We start from the raw sequence: 21,256 nt of genomic DNA, 5'->3' as shown, positions 1-21,256 counted from the left end.
AATGGGGATGCTTCTTCATGCAAATCCTTTCCATGCTTCCCTGTTGATCCTGTAGAAGCATTCATTTCCACACCACCGACTCTACTTTCAATTTTTGTTTAATATTTGAATGCACTTTGTTTATTAGTTTGATGGAAGACCTTCTGAGTCGTCCAACCATACTCTGGTACTCTCAATTGTATCCGAACCAATTGTACCTAATCATAATCAATTTCCGGAAAATTAAAAACCTTATTCATTGCCACAAAATTTCTCAAACATTGATTCCAGTACTCGTATTTATATTTACTTGCTCTAAAAGTACATAAAGATTATTTGACATTTCCATTTTTCACATAGGGGATAGGAAAATTCAGCCTATTAAACATTTTCTTAATTCCTAAAGATCAACATGAGCAAAAAATATAAGACTAACTAACTCATTAAAACATAGAAAGACAACCAAAAAAAAAAGCTAATTATGGGTAACCAAAATTATGCTAATTAGGCTAAAATTATGCTCAGTAACCAAAATTATGCTAATTATTCACTACCAGACATCTTCCCACTTACAGAGGCTCAGCTAGGTATTTCCAACAAAATGAAGAAACATCAACAAAATAACACAATCTCAAAGTCTGAAGTTAACTAAGCTAATTAGGCTTTTTAATTAAAGTATGAGTTTTCCATATTTATCAAAACATAAACCTGGTTTATGTATTTATATGTTTCCTCATTTTCTCATCAATCAAATTTGAGTAAAACAAAATCCTAAACATTCAATTTGAAACCCTAGAAACCCTAATCGACATGAATCCACAATTCACGTTAAATTCATCTGAATACCGAAAAGAAAGCAATCACAACCAAAGTAAAGAACAGCAATACTACAAAATCCTCAAGAAAACTCAGATTATATAGGTGAAATTAGATGGCGAATCAGTAAATCCACATTACATCTATCACAACACAGGTTTGCTTTATGACCTCAATCCTCTCTTCTTCCATAGCCCCCAAATTCTACAACCATAGGCACCAGTGTGTAATTTTGATGTTGCACTTGTCTCTTCACAACACTTGTCAATGTATCCTACTCAATTGAACTAGCACTTTAGTTGCACTTGTCCATTGAAGTGAATGAAAACTTGCTCACCATACCCAGGCACCAGTGTATAATTTTGATATAATATAACAGTGACCATGTAATCAACAAAGAGAGAGAGAGAGAGAGAGAGAGAGAGAGAGAGAGAGAGAGAATGTGAAAAAGGGGTTAAGAATTACCCGCAACCAAATTAGCTAATCCAACAGTGTTTAAAGCCAAACACCCGGGAATAGGGATAAGACTTAATTTTTGACAAACGCACAAGCATATTATTAGTTTTTTACCATTGTCGGGTATCAATTATGTAGTCCTATAACCCCAAACAAACACTAGCAAACAAACTTGCAAACCCGAAAAACCCAATTGGCAATGCGGTCAGTTTAAATTTGTATACCCAAAAAGACTCAAAATTTTCAACCCTAGTCACTAGATCCCCATAACCAATTCCAGTCACCACTACGAGGATATATACATACATATATATATATATATACACACATAATCAAAGTGATAAGAAAGGAGGAGGAGAGTATACCAGTGCAGATCCAGTCGCCGATACGGGGGAGCCATTTAGAATCGGCGGGGGTTTTGGTGTCGACGAGAAGGCGGGCCTGCTTACATCTGTTGCAGAAGGACCTGAAGGCATAGTTGCGGTTCCTGCATCCACCGCACTCCCAATCCCCTTCTCTCCCTTCTCCTCCCATCTTCTCTGTAACCCTCTCTCTCTCTCTCTCTCTCTCAACTCAGGATTCAAGGCCACAGGATTTTGGCCTCTGCCTCCCCTTCCTCCACGACCACCTGACCCAGATCGACCTCCAATAGGTGTGTAAACCTTCGAATCAGCCATACCACCACCAACTCCATACGATTAAGTTGTTAGGGTAGAAGCTGTTAGAGTATAACAGAGAAAATTTAGGGCAGAAGTTGTTAGGGTTGAAGTTTCCTCTTGGGTAAGATCACACGGAGGAAATGGTGGGGCAAAAAAAGTTAAAAGGGATGTAAGGGAAAGGAAAGAAGAATTGAAATCAAAGAGCGAGAAGGGAAGAGGTAGAAAAAGGGAGAACTTACCTTGCGATGAAGAAGAAGAACGGGAGGGAGAGGGAACTTGGCACACTGGGTATGGAAGAAGAAGAACGGGAGGGAGAGAAAGATAAAGAGGGAATGGGTGGGTGAGAACACTGCCTCTCTCTCTCTCTCTCTTCGGGTCGAACCCACGGCTTCTAATCGACCATGGTTTATTATTTTTACAAACCCTTTTCCCCCCCTTTTTGGCCTTGATTTCTTGATGACAATGATTGGGATTGGTTGTGGGTGTTGGTAATGGTGAGTATCGGGGGGTGGATGGTGTGTATGACATGATAGGGTAAAGATGAATGGTGCCTCATCTTTGTGGTAGTGTGGCATGGTAGAAAAGAGAAAAAGGGTTAACGGAGGTGATTCGGCTGCCGTGAGGGGAAAAAATGAGGAGGGAGAGAGAGAGAGACAGACAGAGAGACAGAGTCTCTGCGTGTGTGTTGTTGGGTTTGTTTGTTGGGTCTGTCAAGAAATTAGGGCAAAATCTAAAGAAAAGGGCCTGAGGTAGTGAGGGCGTAAGGAAAAATTGAAAAAAAATATATATATATATTTCCCCCCTCCATCTTTCAAATTTTCTCCCAAACTTTTGGCGACCAAACTCTCAAATTAGTCGCAAAAACAGGTTATTTCGCCGACAAATTGTTTTAGTCGCTAAATCTCAATCAACGGTGACTAAAATATTAGTCGCTAAAAATAGTAATTTGGCGACTATTTTTTTTTGGTTGCTGAAAATAAATTTTTCGCGACCAAATTTTTGGTCGCCAAAAAATATGTGACCTTCTGCGATCAAATTTGTAGTTGGTTGGCAAAAGTATACCACTTTCTGCGACCAACATATTTTTTGGTCGCCAAAATATAACCTTCTGCGACCAATAATATTTGGTCGCCAAAAATAATGATCATTCGCGACTAATTAATATTTGGTCACCAAATGTCATTTTTTTGCGACAAAAATTTTTTTGGTCGGCAAAAGTGGTCGCCAAATGTGTAAATTCTTGTAGTGAGCTGAGAGAGCTGTCATTAACAACACTGAATATTTATATTCATGTTGTTCGAAGATCAAGATGAATTTCACTGTAATATACCGAGATTTTGTAATAGTAATTTAATAGTTTAGAATTATAGTTGAGATGATGTTGTTTTAGAGTGTTTGTGGTTTAAAAGAAAAAATAATATTTTATTTTCATTTTATTTTAGTTTTTAACTATAATTGTTGAATTATGTATACTAATATACTATGATTAAAAAAAATATAGTATTCTTACCTTTACAATTTTTTTATTTTTATTTTTTGGATAATTGGTGTCTAGGCTAATTTTTTCCTATCTCAATTAATTTCAAAGCCTTAAAATTAGTGATTGAATAAACTTTTAGTGATACGTTTGGATCCGCACCTTTACATTACATGTATCCCATAAATAAAATCATTATAGAAAGGATCGCACTTCTTTCAAGCTAACATTTAACAGATATGTGAAATTTATCACGAGGCATATTTTAATAATTTGAAATGTTAATTTGGTAAGATCGTTAATGTGTATCATTTATGAATACTTTTTGTTCGGCCGAAACATCTGCCAGCTTGACATATTTTATTTGATTTTGAATAAATGAACATCTTTAGAGTAAATTGAGAAAAATTAAAAATGTTACGAATTAAAATAAAAAAATAATTAAATTAAAATAAGACTCAGAGAAATTTCGCTTTAACTTAGAGAAATTTTAATTTTCACAGAAAAATTTATTTGAGTCGGAGCCAAAATTTCTCTTGTCACGCCCCACTTTTTATTACTCAAAGTATTACCAATTTCATTTACTTAATTCCATTTCAGAGATAACATGCGGAAATAAACTCGTATATTCAACTTGTAGAAGTGAATAACATTGCTCTCATTCGTATGCAAGTAAATACAACATGAGTACACTAAATAAATTGCCCTTGGGCTTACATCATTAAAAGTCAAGAAGAATGGTATAACCCTTTTTACATAAATGGCATTCCGCCAACACAAAAGAGGCCCCGTGGCCAACAAATAAAAAGATCCAACCTTGTAGAACATCCTGGCTATCACCTGAAAAAGATTTAACAACGTGGGATGAACATATAGTCCAGTAGGGATCTCAACATGATCTCCAACAATAACAACTTACAGATAGCTATGATCATGAATGTTCATTCTCATACTAGAATAGTAATGTGGCAGTTTATACAAAATATACATAAGTATGAACTTTTCTCGAAAACAGCCATTTCATTCGACGCTATAAGCGGTTCACGTTTTTTTCCTTTTTATTACCCATTTTTCCAAACTTTCATGACTATAACAGTTTTAGAAAAAAAAAACAATTTCACCAAGCCCATTACTCTTCCCCCATTTTCCATACTTACAACAAAATGACCTTTTTTTGAAAACATGTTCACAAATACCCCATTTTCCTTCACACTTTCCAAAATCTCAAAATGGCATTTTGGTTTGTTCCCAATACATTCATATCAATACATGCATGCCTTAAATAAAAGGGAAATAACAAATCATCAACATGTATATAATCCACAAATGAGGCAGCTCGGCCTTTCAAAACTGTAACCATCGCAACCCATAACATACTTAGATACACTGACGATAACAATTAAAACTCTGCTCTACCGGCTATATGCACAGTAAGCTAAGGATACGCCAAGCGATAAGCGAGATAATAACTCATTTTAAACATTTCATACCTCATAATAGATACACATTTTAGTACTGTATCAATCTCAGATAAAAACACTTCCATACTTTACAAATGATACACATTTTAGTGTTGTATCAATATCAACAAAAAACACTTCTATACTTCACAAATGATACACATTTTAGTGCTGTATCAATATCAAACAAAAACACTTCTAATATCAATAAGCACACATATAGTGGTGCTAATGGAGTCCATCCCCTATCTCCTCTCAAACAAAATCCGGTTTAGAGGTCCATCCCCTATCTTCCCCTAAACCGTGGAGTACATCCCCTTTCTCCTCCCAAACAAAATCCGGTTTAGAGGTCCATCCCCTATCTTCCCCTAAACCGTGGAGTACATCCCCTATCTCCTCCCACACAAAACAATGTATATAAGCGATTATCATGTACAAATTCCTCAATACAACAAAGCATAAATAACAAGTGTAATACATACACATAAACTATTCAATAATGTTTACCCAACACAAGTGTAACGCATACATCACAATTCAACACAACAATGTCATCCTCCACCGATGACCAAGGACAAAACCTCTAGATGCATGTATTCAGTACACCTAATAAAAGAGACTCAACTCTCAAGCAATCCTTAAACCCAACAACGACACTAGTATGATAGGTAAGGATAAAACCCCCAAATGTGTGTATTCAACACTCATGATACAATAGTTCAATTCTCAAATTTATTTTCTGAGACTCACATAGAGTTAACATTTCATTTACCATTTTCAAGATCAACTTTCATAATTTTTCAAGTCAACATGTTCCATCACTTATTCCAAAAACACTTTTCCCTTTTTACAAAACCAATTACATTCTCTTCATTTTACAAAATCAATTCAATGGATAATAAGCTATAACCCAACTTGATTCAATACGTTCATTTCAAAATAACTCCAATACCATAATTAATCCTTTAACTGTTAACACCTTCTACACAACTCATATTAACAATAGAAATTTACCAACATTGTTCAACAATGAACCCTTTTTATTTTACCAAATCAAAATATAATTTAGGACTTTCTCTTCTTTCAATAATAACATGCTAATTTTATTCTCTAATTAGTCCAAACCACAGTCAATGATAACAAAACCATTCTCAAACAACCAACCCTAGGTTCTCCTCATGATTTTCAAACAAATCCAACACAGATATGATTTTCATGCAATACAAAATTACCACATGTCTATCTATAGACGGAGTATTGAAAAAGAACAAAGAAATCCCTACCTCAAATGGAGAAGATGAAGGCCAAAAATCAAAGTGCTCCAAATCGCCAAACTTTCAGATTAAAATGAAGATCAAAGGAAGCTCCACACTCAATACAAAGGAACTAGGGTAGAAGATCACTAGAACTAGATGTATTTATAGAGAGAAGATGTAGTCTAGATAGAGAAACTCTCAAGTTATTCATTCAATGAACTTCATTAAATTGATTAATGTATCTCATACATTCATGATACATAATGCATCTTCTATATTAATGAATTCATTAGATAGATTAATGTACTTTACATATTCATAATAGATACATAATGCATCTCTAAGATTCATTCATAATAAATCCATCACATTCAATGTATTAGCATTAGTCTTCTATACATTGTATAAATAGGTATCAATGATTAGTCACCATCTAATTGATGTACATGTATCTTACTAATGAGATGAATCTAGTATAATCATGCATAATCTTTGAAAAGTTGTCATATATTACAATTAAACAATGAAGGTAAAATCGGGATCGCTATATCTCTGAATCGAGTGAACTTTTTTTACATCAAATTTTCTCTGTAAAAATGTTAAAAAATCTTAATTAATAAAAAAAAATATTTTGAAACTCTCCTACACACAAAAAAAAAATTAAAAGGGTTGTTCCACTAATTTTCACTAATAAAAACTCAAGAGATTATAAGTAATTTACACTTGTGCCCAAACGTACTTTGTTTGAACGTCGACCGAACACTTTACCATATGTTTGGATTGAGTGATTTGGAGAGAAAAAAACAAGAAATGAAAAGATATGTATTTCTTTTACTTGTTTAGATAATTTAAATGAAAATAAATGAGAAGAAATTGATAGAAATGGAGAGAAACTCATTTATCTTATAAGACTCATTTTTAATCTTCCCAAAAGTAGAGAGATTGAGAGAAAAAAGAAATTATTATTTTCATAATACCAATTTTACCTCTATAAAAATAAAAATAAAAAAATAATTGAAAATATAAAAAGGTTATTTTAATAACATAACATAAAATAATTTTTTTTCTTTTTTCTTAATGAAATCTAACCAAACAAAAATGAGAAAAATCACAACTATTTTTTTTTTATTTCTTTCTTATTTAAACCAAAAAAAAAAAAAAAATTACAAACATTTCATTTCGTTTTTTTTCTCTTGTGACTTTTAAGCAAATATTTCTCCTCTATCCTCTCCTAGCTTCCCAAACATATTAGCCTCACGGCACAGACATTCATCAACCCCATAAAAATTTCAGTACAAATTTCCACAATTTCCCGAGAAAGTGCAAGAAAACTCCTCATTCAATTCAAGAGCGAGGACCACAATTCTTGGGAAATTCCAGTGTAAACACAGATTGACAGACAGAGAAGGCAAAAGCGAAACCCTAGCTGAGACAAAAACCGATGGAGAAACCATCCCCGAACTCCAGTCGCTCCCGAGAGCTTCAGTGCGTCGGACGATTGGAAATCCTCAAACCCAAACCCGTTGGTTTCCTCTGCGGATCAATCCCTGTCCCCACTGACAAAGCTTTCCATGTCTTCAATTCTGCTCTCGTCCCCTCTACCCAAACGTAATCCCTCTCTCTCTCTCTCTCTCTCTCTCACACACACACACACACACACACATATGTATGTTAATCATCTATATATGTGTGTGTGTCTATTCAATGTAGTTTGTAATTGTCTGTATTAGTTGTTATGTGTTTTGGGTTTTTCAGACTGAGAGCTCCGAGGTATCGGATGCTGCCAAATGAGACTGATCTCAACACACTTCCGCTCCTTTCGAGCATCCCGGAGAAGATTCTTCCAATTGCAGCTGTGCAGTCGAGGACCAGTGGAGGTAAATGTGTAAACTTTCAATCGTTTGGGTGCCTTCCTATGTATTCATGTGTTGTTTGAATGATGTGTGCTGTAGTTTGATTAATCTCACAGCATAGCTTAAGTATGAACTTAATTATGAACAATTTTAATAGAGATTATGATGAAGACAAAGGTAAGGAATTGGCATGTTTAATTTGAAATGGGCATTGTGTATTTATTTTTAGAAAATATCAATTAGGAGCAGTATAATGACGGTATATGGAAGTGTTAGGGGAAGAGGTAGACCTAGATTGATGCTAGTTAGTGTAATAAATAGATAGATGAATCTCCTTAATTTGACCAACCAAATGGCCTTTAATAGAATTGAGTGGATAAGAAGGATTCATGTAGGCGATCCTATTTGATGTGACTTAAGATTTGGTTTGGTTCGGTTTATCAATTACAAGTAGTGTGTCATGGACTAAGCATTTGCTATGCTCTCGAGAAGCCGGCTCCACGAGTGGTACAACGTACTCTTGTGCATTAAGCCCAAGGATCCAACCCAGGCGATGCGATAGGGATCCAACCTAGGTGATAAGGTTTTGTTTGTTTGTTTGTTTGTTTGGGGAGAATAAGAAGAGTAATGATACTAACTGAACTTGGGGACTTTTTAGACCTCATAGAGAGTTCATCATAGGAACAAACCAAAAGTGTGAAAGTCAAGAGGAGCTTAGTGCCGTGGCTTTGTGGAATGATTTGAAATGCTTCAAGGTTTTAAAATAATATCAAAAGGAATGTAGTTTTTATAGATCAATTGTCTAAGAAAGACGATGCCTTCCGAATATGCCTCATAGAGGCCACTGCAAGATTTTGTTATATAGGGAAACTTTTGAAGTAAAAATTATTGTAAGATCATTTGGTCAAGCCGACATTGGATTACATTGTCTATCCAAATATGATGGTTGCTAGCTTTGAAAATAGAGAGTTGTAGACCAGTTATTATATGATCAGGTCTACATTAAGCATTGATGAAATATGCTTCTGAAGTTTTTAAAGGTATGAATGTGTAAATAAGGCTGGCTGGTCTTGAGGCCTACCTCAAATTTAATCCTTTTGCATTTAGATTTGGTTAGGTTGGTTTGTATGGAGCTTTGCCTCAAATTATCTCGTGTGAACAAATTGAATTAATTAAATTGAAATTTATTCTTTTAACAGGACTTCTAACCTCATCTCATTTAATTCAGCGAGGCTAATTTAGTTTGGTTTTGGCAGCTCTACTTGTAACCATTAGGTTGTGGTTTACAAATTTCACTGTGGCAAACATGGTTGACAGGGGCGGAGCCAGGATAACAATATTGGGGGGGCCAAAAGTCAAGTATTAAGTAAGTCTAAGTGGTCAGATCAAGTTCAATTTAGACAACTAAAATCAACAAATCACTATTAAAACCAAACTAAAAAATAATTACCAAAGTATATTCCGTGAACTTCAATTTCAGTGATTTACTACTAAAAAAATGTAAATGAGAAGTAATATCACATACTTTATGCAATACATGAATGGTAATGAATTACATATCGCACCATGTACACAAAAATTTTAAATTGTCACTTACTACTTAATGAAAGATGAAAATACTTGGATTTTTTTTTAGGAAATAAAACAAGCAAAACTATGGTACACAATTTAAAAATGTATACCGTATGTCCTTTCAAAACTACACTACAACGATTGGTAACAAAATCACAATAGTTAATAACTTTTTTTAACATAACAATATGTAATATTTTAATATTCATAACATAATCATAATAGTTCATTATATAACCTTAATAATTTGTAACTAAAACTTTTTTGTGGTGCATCCATTTGTAACATAATTATAATAATTTGTATTAACATTACAAAAGCTCATAACTATTCTACAATATATAGTATATAAGTAAAAAAAAAATAAGGCAAATGCAATTAAGCAGCACATGCATCATATAAATCACACACATATCCTAACAATCCTAGCAAACTAGCAGGGGTGGGGGGGCAAATGCAATTAAGCAGCACATGCATCATATAAATCACACACATATCCTAACAATCCTAACAAACTAGCAGGGGTGGGGGGGCAAATGCAATTAAGCAGCACATGCATCATATAAATCACATACATATCCTAACAATCCTAGCAAACTAGCAGGGGTCAGGAACACCCACCCCCTCGCCCGATGGTTGTCACTTGATTTTTTTGCGAGTAAAATAAAATAAATAAATATACAAATGAAAACCTTACTTGCACTAAATCCACTTTTGGCCTTGACCCTTCCCTGCTACTGTGAAATCTAACATTTTCTTTTCCTCAGACATACCTGTAGGTTTCTATCCCTTGGTTATAGCAAAACTAGTAATACAGTTAGCATTTTGTATGGAGCCACTGGGTAAAAGTTATTTTAAGGATTGCCGCATGTAGACAAAGGATTGTCACTCTAACTAGATGGCACTAGTTGTACAACCTATGTCGCCCCAACGTTGCTACCAAATGCCTGGATAACCTTGTTATGTTAGATGAGTTCAGCATAGTTGATAAATGTGACTGACCCTAGTAATATGGAACTTGGTTGGGATTACATCTAAAGCGCATGGCTGATCCAAGAAGTTGGAAATTAGGATTGGGCAATGTCGATCAACTACTTATTGATGTTTCATAATTTACTCGTTTTTTTTTCTTTGTTAAAGCTGTGCTCAGTTTTCACAAATGATTCTTAAAGATGGCAATGTTTGTTATTATTTTCCTGTTGGGTTAAATTTATTAAAATTATTCTGTTCAGTTAGTTTTGTGAAATTGGGATTAAGGCTGTATTTGTTTGAGTGATTAAGGGGTTCTAAAGAATGTAATAACTTCAGATCAAGGATCGACCTCTGATCCCGCTGAGCAGTCATCTACCTCGGCTCCATATCTGATCCCGATATCCCAACGCTGTCGACGACGCCGATCAGTTTTTGCTGCTGAAATGGGCCGCCAAAAAGCAGTTGCTAAAGATCTTTTGGCCAATATTCCTAATTCAGTTGATGCCCAATCAGCACCAACCCAGCCAAAGTCGAAGACAAAAAGGATCAAGAAGACTCAGCCAAAGACAAAGGTGACTCAAATTAACACTGAAAATACTTTGCCAATCTCGAAATTAGCTTCAAGCGAGAGAACTACATCTGTTGCCGAGAAGAGGCCAGCCGAGGGCCAACCATCCGATTCCCCAAAATCAAAGAAGCCGAGGTCATCTGCTGCAACCACATCGGGGTCTCGAAAGCAGGATTTCCCCTGGGCTCCCCAAATCACACTGGAGGATAAGCCAGTTCAGGCCAGCGATAGCGCTGATGACATTAATGTCGGCGTTGCCCTTAGTACTGCTCTACTTCTTCCCGGTGATCTCGACCGAAACGCCGAGTTGAGTGAATATGAGAACTATGCTCTGATGCTCCAGCGCTCTATCCAAGTGAGTGTCTTTATTTGGTCATTTTTCTTTCTTTCTTTCTTGTACTTAGAAAATTTTCTAATAACTTTTGTCTTGTTCACTTTTAGGCCATCCAGCATGCTCATTCCTTCTCAGTACAATCCTTTGAGAACCGGAAAGAACTGGCCGATAAGAAGAGAGAAGTTGCCAGTTTGCAAAAGGCCAACAAAAGCTTACAATCACAGATGAAGACCTTGGAGGATCAAGCTGAGGCTGCTATCAAGGCCCAAAATGTTGCCAAAGAAAAAGCAGAATCTGCCGAGGCCATTAAGAAGGTTCTTGAGGTCGAAAAGAGAGTGGCCAAAGAAAAGATGACCCAGGCCCAGAAGGAACTTCAAGAAGCCCTGGCCACAAAAGAGGCTGAAGTCAAGGCCGCCGATAAGAAGGGCTATAACGAGGGGGTGGCCGATGTCACGACAGACTATGAAAAGCAGGTGAAGCAGGCATGCAACAAGGGTTTCACCCTTGGTTGGATGTCTCTTCTAAAAAAGCTTGAAGTACCCAAGGACTCGCCCCTCAGGAATTCCGACGTCATTCCTCTTCCATTCCCTCCAACTCCAAGTCAATCCAACGACGAATCTGAGTCTGAGGAGAAGACCTAAGTGAGGAAATCAAAGGAGGCTGCTGGGACCAAGTCCCCTTCTTTAAATGAGCAAGTCCTGAACTTGACTCAAGATGAGGAGGGCGAGGAGGTTCCCGAGGAGGTTCCCAAGGATGTCACTTCTGAGAAGGCGTCATCGGTCGTGCCTTTTGCCGACAAGAGTCTCGATCAAACCCTTCAAGAAATTGACGCTGAGCTTGCGGCTGAAAAGGCGGCTGAGATGTCCTCCCAGCAGTCTTTCGAGATCCAGACCAGCCTGCTAATGATGCTGAAGAATCTTAATTTTGGCATCTTTTTCCTTTGTTTTTTGCCCTTTGTACTTTTTTGTTTTTGGGACGGTGTAAACTCTTCATATGGCCGATATGCCTTCTTATGAATACAACTTATTTCTTTCTTGGATGCTTGCGTGTTTGTCTTTCTTTTATTGCTCTTGTATGACTTTTATACTTAGAATAAGTTTGTGTCTTCAAAATGCACCTTAGTCTTGTGCAACCTTCTCGGGGTGAAACACCACGGCTTACATCGGCCGGTACTTAGCTTAATACAACTTTGGTTTTAACTTGTAATTTTTTCTCAAATTTCAACAAGTGTGTAACTTTGGTTTAATTTCAACTTGCAAACTTTTCTCAAGTTTTAAACATCATCTCGGTTTAACTTCAACTTGTAAACTTTTTTCAAGTTTCGACAAGTGTTAAACATCATCTCGGTTTAACTTTAATTTGTAAACTTTTCCCAAGTTTCAACAAGTGTTAAACATCATTTCGGTTTAACTTCAACTTGTAAACTTTTTAAGTTTCAACAAGTGTTAAACATAATTTTGGCTTAATTTCAACTTGTAAATTTTTCTCAAGTTTCAACAAGTGTTAAACATCATCTTGGTTTAATTTCAACTTGTAAACTTTTTAAGTTTCGACAAGTGTTTAAACATCATCTCGGTTTAACTTCAACTTGTAAACTTTTCTCAAGTTTCAACAAGTGTTAAACATCATCTCGGTTTAACTTCAACTTGTAAACCTTTTAAGTTTCAACAAGTGTTAAATATAATTTCGGTTTAATTTCAACTTGTAAACTTTTTAAGTTTCAACAAGTATTAAACATCATCTCGGTTTAACTTCAACTTGTAAACTTTTTAAGTTTTAACAAGTGTTAAACATACTTTCGGTTTAATTTCAACTTGTAAACTTTTTAAGTTTCAACAAGTGTAAAACATAATCTCGGTTTAACTTCAGCTTGTAAACTTTTCTCAAGTTTCAACAAGTGTTAAACATAATTTCGGTTTAATTTCAACTTGTAAACTTTTTAAGTTTTAACAAGTGTTAAACATAATCTCGGTTTAACTTCAACTTGTAAACTTTTCTCAAGTTTCAACAAGTGTTAAAACCGTTTTCCAACTCTCTGCCCCCTAATGTGAATTTAAGTTCCACTTGGGTTTTCATTACGCATGTATTCTAGAACATCGGCAAGTATCTTATCAGTCATAAATGTAGAAGAATTCTACTAGAATTTTATTCATTACGTTGGCAAAAAATAAGGAAAATCTAATGATAGAAAAATTTCAGATTACAAGTATTCCAGGGTCTTGGCAACTCTTTGCCTTCATTATCTTCAAGCCGATATGCCCCATTGCCCAATATCGAAGTGATTTTGTAGGGTCCTTCCTAATTTAGGCCAAGCTTGCCCTCCCTAGGATCCTTCTTGTTGCTAACGACTTTTCTCAAGACTAGGTCGCCGACTTGGAACTCCCTTGGGTTAACCCTTTTATTGTAAGCCCTGGCAAGCTGCTGCTGGTATGCTGCGAGCTGAATTGCAACTATCTCCCTTATTTCTTCCAGTAGATCCAGGTCTCGGGCTAAGAGTATATCATTAGTCTCGTTCTCTACTTCTTAGGTTCTGATCTCTGGTATGCCGACCTCCAGTAAAATGACAGCTTTTGTGCCATAGGCCATGGCAAAGGAGGATTCCCCTGTTGATCTTCTTGGCGTAGTCCGATATGCCCAAAGTACACTTGGCAGTTCATCCACCCATTTTCTCTCTGCTGCTTGCAACCTCTTAATCCTATCCAAGATGACTTTGTTGGATGCTTCTGCTTGTCCATTGCTCTGGGGAAAACTCAGGGTAGAAAAGTAATTCTTGATTTTGAACTTTGTACAGAAGCTCTTGATTAGCTTATTGTCAAATTGTGTTCCGTTGTCGGCAACTATTGCTCTCGGAATCCCAAATCTGGTGATGATGTTCCTTCATATGAAGTTCTTCACGTCCACATCTCGAATCTTGGCTAGGGGCTCAGCTTCTATCCACTTGGTGAAGTAATCTGTTGCTACCAGCAGGTACTTCTTTTGTCCAGTTACTTAGGGCAGTTGCCCAATGAGAGCCATTCCCCATTGGGCAAACGGCCAAGGACTGGATACTGGGTTCAGGTCTGCTGCTGGTTGGTGTATCAGGGGTGCAAACCTTTGGCACTTTTCACACTTTTTCACATAGGCTTCTGCATCTCTCTGCATGTTGGGCCACCAATACCCCTGCGTAATGGCCCTATGGGCAAGTGATCTGCCCCCAGCGTGGCTTCCACATACTCCTTCATGTATTTCATATAAAAAATCTTCAACTTGTGAGGGATGTACACACCTTAGAAGGGGTCTAGTGAAGGATCTTCTGTAAAGATGTCCTTCTGCTATCAAACTGAATCTTGCCGACTTCAATCTGATCTTGTGTGCCTCTTTGTGGTCATTTGGCAGCTTCTCTTCCTTTAAGAATGCTACAATTGCATCCATCCAGCTTGGCCCCATAGCCACACACATTGCTTCGTGCTCTGCGATCGGTGGTTCAATGCTCGGGCCCGACAGGTATTCGACCATTATCGTCCTTGTTTTTCTAGGTTGAATTGCACTAGCCAGATTGGCCAGTGCATCGGCGTAACTGTTATCACCTCGGCTAACCTGATGTAGTCGGCAATTCTGAAACAAGGCCATTAACCTCTTGACTTCCTTTGCGTAGGCTGATATCCTTTCATCTTGGGCTGCAAACTCGCCTGTTGTCTGGTTGACTATGAGCTGGGAGTCACAGAAGACTATCATTTCATCTGTTTCTGCTGCTACCGCCAGTTTTAGTCCTGCAATCAATGCTTCATACTCTACTTCATTGTTTGAGGCCTTGAACACCAATCGAATGGACTGTTCCAATATCTCTCCATCTGGAGATACCAATACTACTCTTGCCCCCGCTCCTTGTCGGTTTGAGCTCCCATCGACAAACAGTCGAAAGGAGTCGCCGATGTAAATGCTGCAGGGTCTGAGTTTTTCCTTTTTCCTTTTTCCTGTTGCATTTGGCTGGGCTTCTTCCTACTTGCTTAGACATCGTTCACCTCGGCTCAACAGAGCCCGATGTATGATGGATTCTGGTGTGAATTCGGCCACGAAGTCGGCCAAAACTTGGCATTTGATTGCTGTTCTAGGTCTGTACTCCAAGTCATACTATCCCAAGGCCACTGCCCACCTGGCTATTTTTCCTATCAGGTCTCCTTGTTGCAGCAAGGACTTCAAGGGGTGTTCAGTTAGCACCACAATTTTATGGGTCTGGAAGTAATGGTTCAATTTCGTTGAAGCCATTACTAAAGCCAGTGCCAATTTCTCTAAGGGTAGATATCTTATTTCTGCATCCGCCAGGGTTTTGCTTACATAGTAAACAGCCCTTTGCTCCCATTTTTCTTCTCGGATTACCATTGCGCTTACTACGTGTTCTGAGATGCTAAGTACAAAAACAACTCCTCCCCAGGCTTTGGATTTGAAAGAACTGGAGCTGTAGTCAAGTACTTCTTCAAGTCGGCCAGGGCGACCTCGCATTCTCCTGTCCATAAGAAATCTGTGGCTTTCTTTACTAAGTTGAAGAAAGGTTTGCACTTATCTGAGCTTCTGCTTATAAACCTATTCAGGGCTGCGGCCCTTCCAGTTAACATTTGTACCTGTTTTGCGGACGTTGGGCTCTTCAATTCCAAGATGGCCTTAATCTGGTCTGGGTTGGCCTCAATGTCCTTTCTAGTCACCAGGTATCCCAAAAACTTACCAGATCCCACTCCAAATGCACACTTCGCTGCATTGAGTCGGAGCCGATATGTTTTAAGGATGTCAAAGACTGCTTTCAGGTCGGCCAGATGACCTTTAGGTTTCTTGGTCTTCACGACTATGTCATCAATGTAAACTTCCACTGTTCCGCCAATTAGGTGTTTGAACATCTTGGTTACTAGTCTTTGGTAAGTTGCTCTTGCGTTTTTCAACCCAAAAGGCATCACTCTGTAGCAGTACAGACCTTTTGGGGTGATAAACGCAGTCTTTTCCTCATCTGGGGGATGCATGGCTATCTGATGGTATCCCCTGTAGGCATCTAGGAAGCTCATCCTTCCATGCCCCGAAGTGGCGTCTACCAGCTGGTCAATCTTGGGTAGAGGAAAACTGTCTTTGGGACAGGCCTTGTTCAAGCTGGTAAAGTCTACGCAGACCCTCTATTTACTATTCTTTTTCTTCACCACCACTGTGTTTGATAGCCATGTCGGGTAATTTACCTCTCAAATAGCCTTGGCCTCCAGAAGTCTGTCTACTTCCTCTTCCACTGTTTCGACTTGTATCAATGCCGGTCTTCTTGCTCGTTGGATTACGGGTTTTGCCGACCTATCAACATTCAGTTTATGGCAAGTGACCTCGGAGTTAATGCCACGCATTTCGTAAGGCGTCTAGGCAAACACCTCAATATTTGCTCTCAAAAAAACTTTCAACTCTTTTTCCTTTTCTTCAGCTAAGCCTGAGCCGAGAAGAAAGAAGCGTTCTTCATCTCCCTCTTGGACGAGAATTTTCTTCAGTGCTTCTTCATTCTTCTCGCCTGGCTCCTTGTCGACATCCTTTAAGACCTCCACGTCTTCGTCTTCGATCTCTGCCTTCTCTGGTTCTCTTATGCTGCAGATAGATTTCATTGCTGCCATGGAGCAATTCTTTGCCTGCAGTTGATCTTCTCTGACCTCCTCAATCCCATGCTCTGTTGGGAACCGCAATAGTTGATACAATGTTGAGGGAACAACCCCCATCGCTTGCAACCACTGCCTTCCCAAGATGATATTGTAAGGGGAGGGTGTGTCGATTACGGTGAACTCTGTTTTTATCCTCTTGGTGCCAGCCTGCACTTCCAAGCTTGTCGTTCCCAGTGGCTATGTCGGCGTCCCATTGAACCGAACCATTGGGCTATTGAATTGCTCCATATCGTCTGGGTGAAGGCCAAGCTCCTTGTAACATCTGACGTACATGATGTCACAAGAGCTGCCTTGGTCGATTAAGATGCGCTTCACTTGGCATTCCCAACCTGGAGAGATACTACCAAGGCATCGTTATGTGGATGCTGCACCATCTCAAGGTCGGCTTCAGTGAAGGACACTACTGGTCCTTGGCACTCCTTTGCCCGATGTCTCTTTTCCCCGACTTGGTAGACATGTTGTAGGTGTTTTACCTTCTGGGTCTCCCTCCGAATCTCGTTTTCGTTAACCTTCGAGTGAATTACATTAATTACCTGAGGTCCTCCTACTTGAGGTTGCTGTGCTGGGGGAGGTGGAGCTGCTGTTGCCTGAGGCAATCTTGCTTGTTCTTCCCTTGTCCTGGCCTTATCGACAAAGTCTCTTAGATGGCCTTGCCTTACCAGGTCTTCTAAGTGTGTTTTCAGGGCTCTACAATCTTGAGTCATGTGCCCATCTTCATTGTGGTAAGCACAATGTCTGCCAAGGTTTCTTCCCATAAACTCTCCTGGTGCTCTTGCTGGCGTTCTAAAATAAGGTTGGTTCCGAATTTTATCCAGGACTTTGTTAATTGGGATTCGGAACACAGTTGTAACTGCCTATGTAGCCCTTAGTCCTATCTCTTGCTTGCTGGATCCATTGTTACCTCGGTCTCACTTCGGCGAGCCGTTTCCTTTTTCTTGCTTTGCCTCCTTAGTCCCCGATGTATCTTCCTCGGCTCTGGCATACTTCTCGATTCTCGCCATGAGCTCTTCCATACTTTTTGACAATGTCTTTGCCAAAGATTTTCGTAGTGGACAATCGTCTTTTAGGCCGTTCTTGAAAGATATGACCGCCACCTCTTGATTACACTCTAGTATTCGGTTGAACACCTCATAGTACCTTTTTGCATAGACCCTAAGGCCTTCATCCTTACTAATCTTCAGAGTCATCAATGCGTCCACCCTTGATGGCTGCAGCTTGTTTGTCACGAACCTGGCTACAAACATTTTGGCCAGGCCTTCCCAGGTCTTTACACTTCCTTTTGGTAGTTTGTGAAACCAATCTGATGCAATCTCTTCGAAGGATGAGGGGAACACTTTGCAGAGCAACGACTCGTTCCCACTATACAATGCCATTGAGTTCAAGTGTAATCCAACGTAGAAGTTGGGGTCTGACTTACCATCGTATATTTAGAACCTCGGCATACTGAATCTCTTCGGCGCCTCAAATTTGTCCAATTCCACTGAGAAGGGCATTCTTTGCTTATCAGGGAAGGTTACCTCGGCATCAGCATTCTGTTGCTTCCTCTTGAGGTAGCCTCTCAAGTCCTCCTTTGTCCGCCCTGGAGCTCGGCTATCTCCCGACTTCAGTTTTTTCGGCATACTATTCTCAGCTTCGTTGTGGGCCCTTTTTGATCTTTCTCCATGAGTTGTGTCAAAGCATAGCTCCTGCCTTTGAACGTGCCGATGTTCTCTTGGGTCTTCTTCTTTAGTGCGATGTGTCCTTCGTGACTTTTCTCTCATCGACTCTCCTCGCCCGACCTCCCTGGAAGGCCGGTGAGAGTGTTTCTCGTTTCTGGTGTGCTGAGGGGCTATTGGGATTGGTTTCTGCCCTCCCTTCTAGGCATTAGCCGCTGGAATCGGTGTGTCCTGCAGCGGGAATGGTGGTTGCATGACGTTATTTTGCATCATAAAATTGACGATCGATTGCAGGTCTGCCAATTTGTTTGCCATCTCTTTCATCTCTTCGTCCCTCCGCAGGCATCTATCCTTCCATACTTGGAGGTCGTCCTCGTTGTAGTATCCGTTTCGATTTGGTTTCTTTGGCACGTCGCCATCCTGGCCAACGTCTTTCTTGCCGTGATTCTGGTTCTGAGTTTCCTCATTGCGACCATCTTCCTCTACGTTTGGGTCAACGTGTTTTCCACTCCCAGCAGGGATTTCGTCCTCAATCTTAGCTTTCTGTCCGTCGTTGGCTATCTATTCTCATTTCTTTCCCACAGATGGCGCCAAATTGTGTGAGTGATTTTCCGATCACACTGCCAACTCAGTATTCAGCTGGAGAGCACTAACAGAATAGATGGCACCCGTCTGACTTGCAACATGAAGAGAAGATTTCGGCGGTGGTTCGTCCACCCGAGGGCACTCCGACGATCAAGTCAGTATATCTCTCAAAGATAATCAATAGTGCTAAACTCACTGTTCAGAATATAAATTGCGTACCTTAGACCTATCTGGGGTGCCTTTCTTTTATAGTTAACTTAATCCTTGTCCCAACAAAAGCCTAGCTTCAATGGACTTCTACTCAGTGGTTATCTTGGACTCTTCTATAGATAGAGATAAACTCCCTAAAAGTTTTATCTTTATCCAGCCTGAGTCCTCTTATCGTTCTAGGACTCTTGTGCCTTATCCGCTTATCTCGGATTCCGATATCTTCGGAGATAACCTCGGCCTTGTTGAGATAACCTCGGCGTTATGATCAGGACACGTGGCACCTCGGCTGACACGTCGGCGTCACCTTGGCCACGTGTTGGTACTCAGAAAATATATCCCTACAATATATATTTTGTATATGATTTTATGATCGATTTATATATTTATATCAAAAGTGATTTCGTTCAGCTAACCATATATGTACAACATGATAGGGTTGGGTGGAGGAGATGGCGGCAGACGTGAAATCCATTGATAACCAACACTTGCTAGAAATAGGGATGGAAGGGTTCTATGGGGACTCCATGCCTGAGAGAAAGCTAGTTAATCCAAGGTACCAAGTTGGCACTGATTTCATTAGGAGCAATCTTATCAAGGACATAGATTTCACTACCATACATGCCTATCCTGATATTTGGTAAAATTAACTGTCCTCATTAATCTTTAATCTTTACTTACTCATTTTACATTTAGTCCCTATTTGGCAAACTTTTTTTAATTGTATTGTTTTTCAATTTTTTTAATCTTTAGGGAATTTTTATATAATTAATTACATTTTTTTAGGTCTTTATAGATTAGATGACCCTATAATTTTTTTGAAAAAAAGACAGACCATTTTTTTAAAGTACAAAAACCTTGAAAAATTTTTTTGTTCAATTTAAAAAAAAATATATCATATTCACTAGAATCAAAAGTTTAAAGAATTACTTTAACAAAAATAAAAATAAAAATAAATAAAAGGTTGCCTATAAAACCGGATGAATTTAATGATTGGTGTAAATTGAGATGTATCAAATCCAAACATCAAAAAAGTTTATACATATTAAAAAGTCAAAAAATTCTCTTAGCTCATCTATTTTTGTCCTTGTGTCCCACAATATCAATCATGTGATAATTTTAAAATATTTGAATTTTATATTAAATATAATAATTATAAATGATTTGGAATAGAGAAATAGTGATATTTAAAGACAGAAGATCTCGGACGGTATTAAATGGATAAGTACGGACCAAAATTCAATCATGACTGATATATTTTTACATTTCTACCCTGCAGGTTGTTTGGACAAAATTTGCAAAAATGGGTAGAAAATAATTGGGCAGACTCAGGAAAGATAGTAAGAAAGCCATTGGTTATAATTGAGTTTGGGAAGTGAAGCAAAGACCCTGGACTTAGTGTCTTCACAGACATTGATAACTTGGCAAGAAATGGAGGCAACATTGGAGGAAGCTTGGTTTGGCAGCTCATGGCTCAAGGAATGGACCCTTATTTCGATGGCTACCAAATCATCTTGTCAGAATATCCATCTACTGATTGAGTCATTTCTAGGCAATCTTATCAGATGGCGGATCTTTCTCATTTTTAGTAACGACACGATGTTTTGTAATCTAAGCAAATGGAGAGCTGAGAACTATCATTGACAACACTGAATATTTGTATTCATGTTGTTTGAAGATCAAGATGAATTTCACTGTAATATACCGAGATTTTGTAATAGTAATTTAATAGTTTAGGCTTCGTTTGGGAAGC

General features: G+C 38.5%; 1 protein-coding gene across 4 annotated transcripts; it reads left to right on the top strand.

Moving 5' to 3' along the window:
• The first annotated feature begins 7,274 nt into the window (after positions 1-7,274).
• LOC145792894 (putative mannan endo-1,4-beta-mannosidase Dda_0210) lies at positions 7,275-21,150 on the top strand. 4 transcript variants are annotated; one of them, XM_082874763.1, is made up of 5 exons: positions 7,275-7,711; positions 7,859-7,980; positions 10,837-11,072; positions 19,941-20,143; positions 20,783-21,150. In XM_082874763.1, exons 1-5 carry the CDS (start codon positions 7,545-7,547, stop codon positions 20,880-20,882), a joined length of 828 nt encoding a protein of 275 aa, XP_082730889.1. In that variant the 5' UTR covers positions 7,275-7,544; the 3' UTR covers positions 20,883-21,150. The 4 variants fall into 4 exon arrangements, with proteins under 4 accessions (XP_082730889.1, XP_082730888.1, XP_082730887.1 ...); XM_082874762.1 differs by having other exon boundaries at positions 10,810-11,072; XM_082874761.1 differs by lacking the exons at positions 19,941-20,143; positions 20,783-21,150 and adding an exon at positions 11,510-12,441 and having other exon boundaries at positions 10,837-11,423.
• The last annotated feature ends 106 nt before the right edge of the window (positions 21,151-21,256 follow it).

This window comes from Camellia sinensis, chromosome 6, assembly GCF_055761805.1.
Source record: "Camellia sinensis isolate YWXY chromosome 6, ASM5576180v1, whole genome shotgun sequence".
Classification (NCBI taxonomy): Eukaryota; Viridiplantae; Streptophyta; class Magnoliopsida; order Ericales; family Theaceae; genus Camellia; species Camellia sinensis.
Note: the sequence above shows the minus strand (reverse complement) of the source record. Positions and strands in the feature narration are given on the sequence as shown.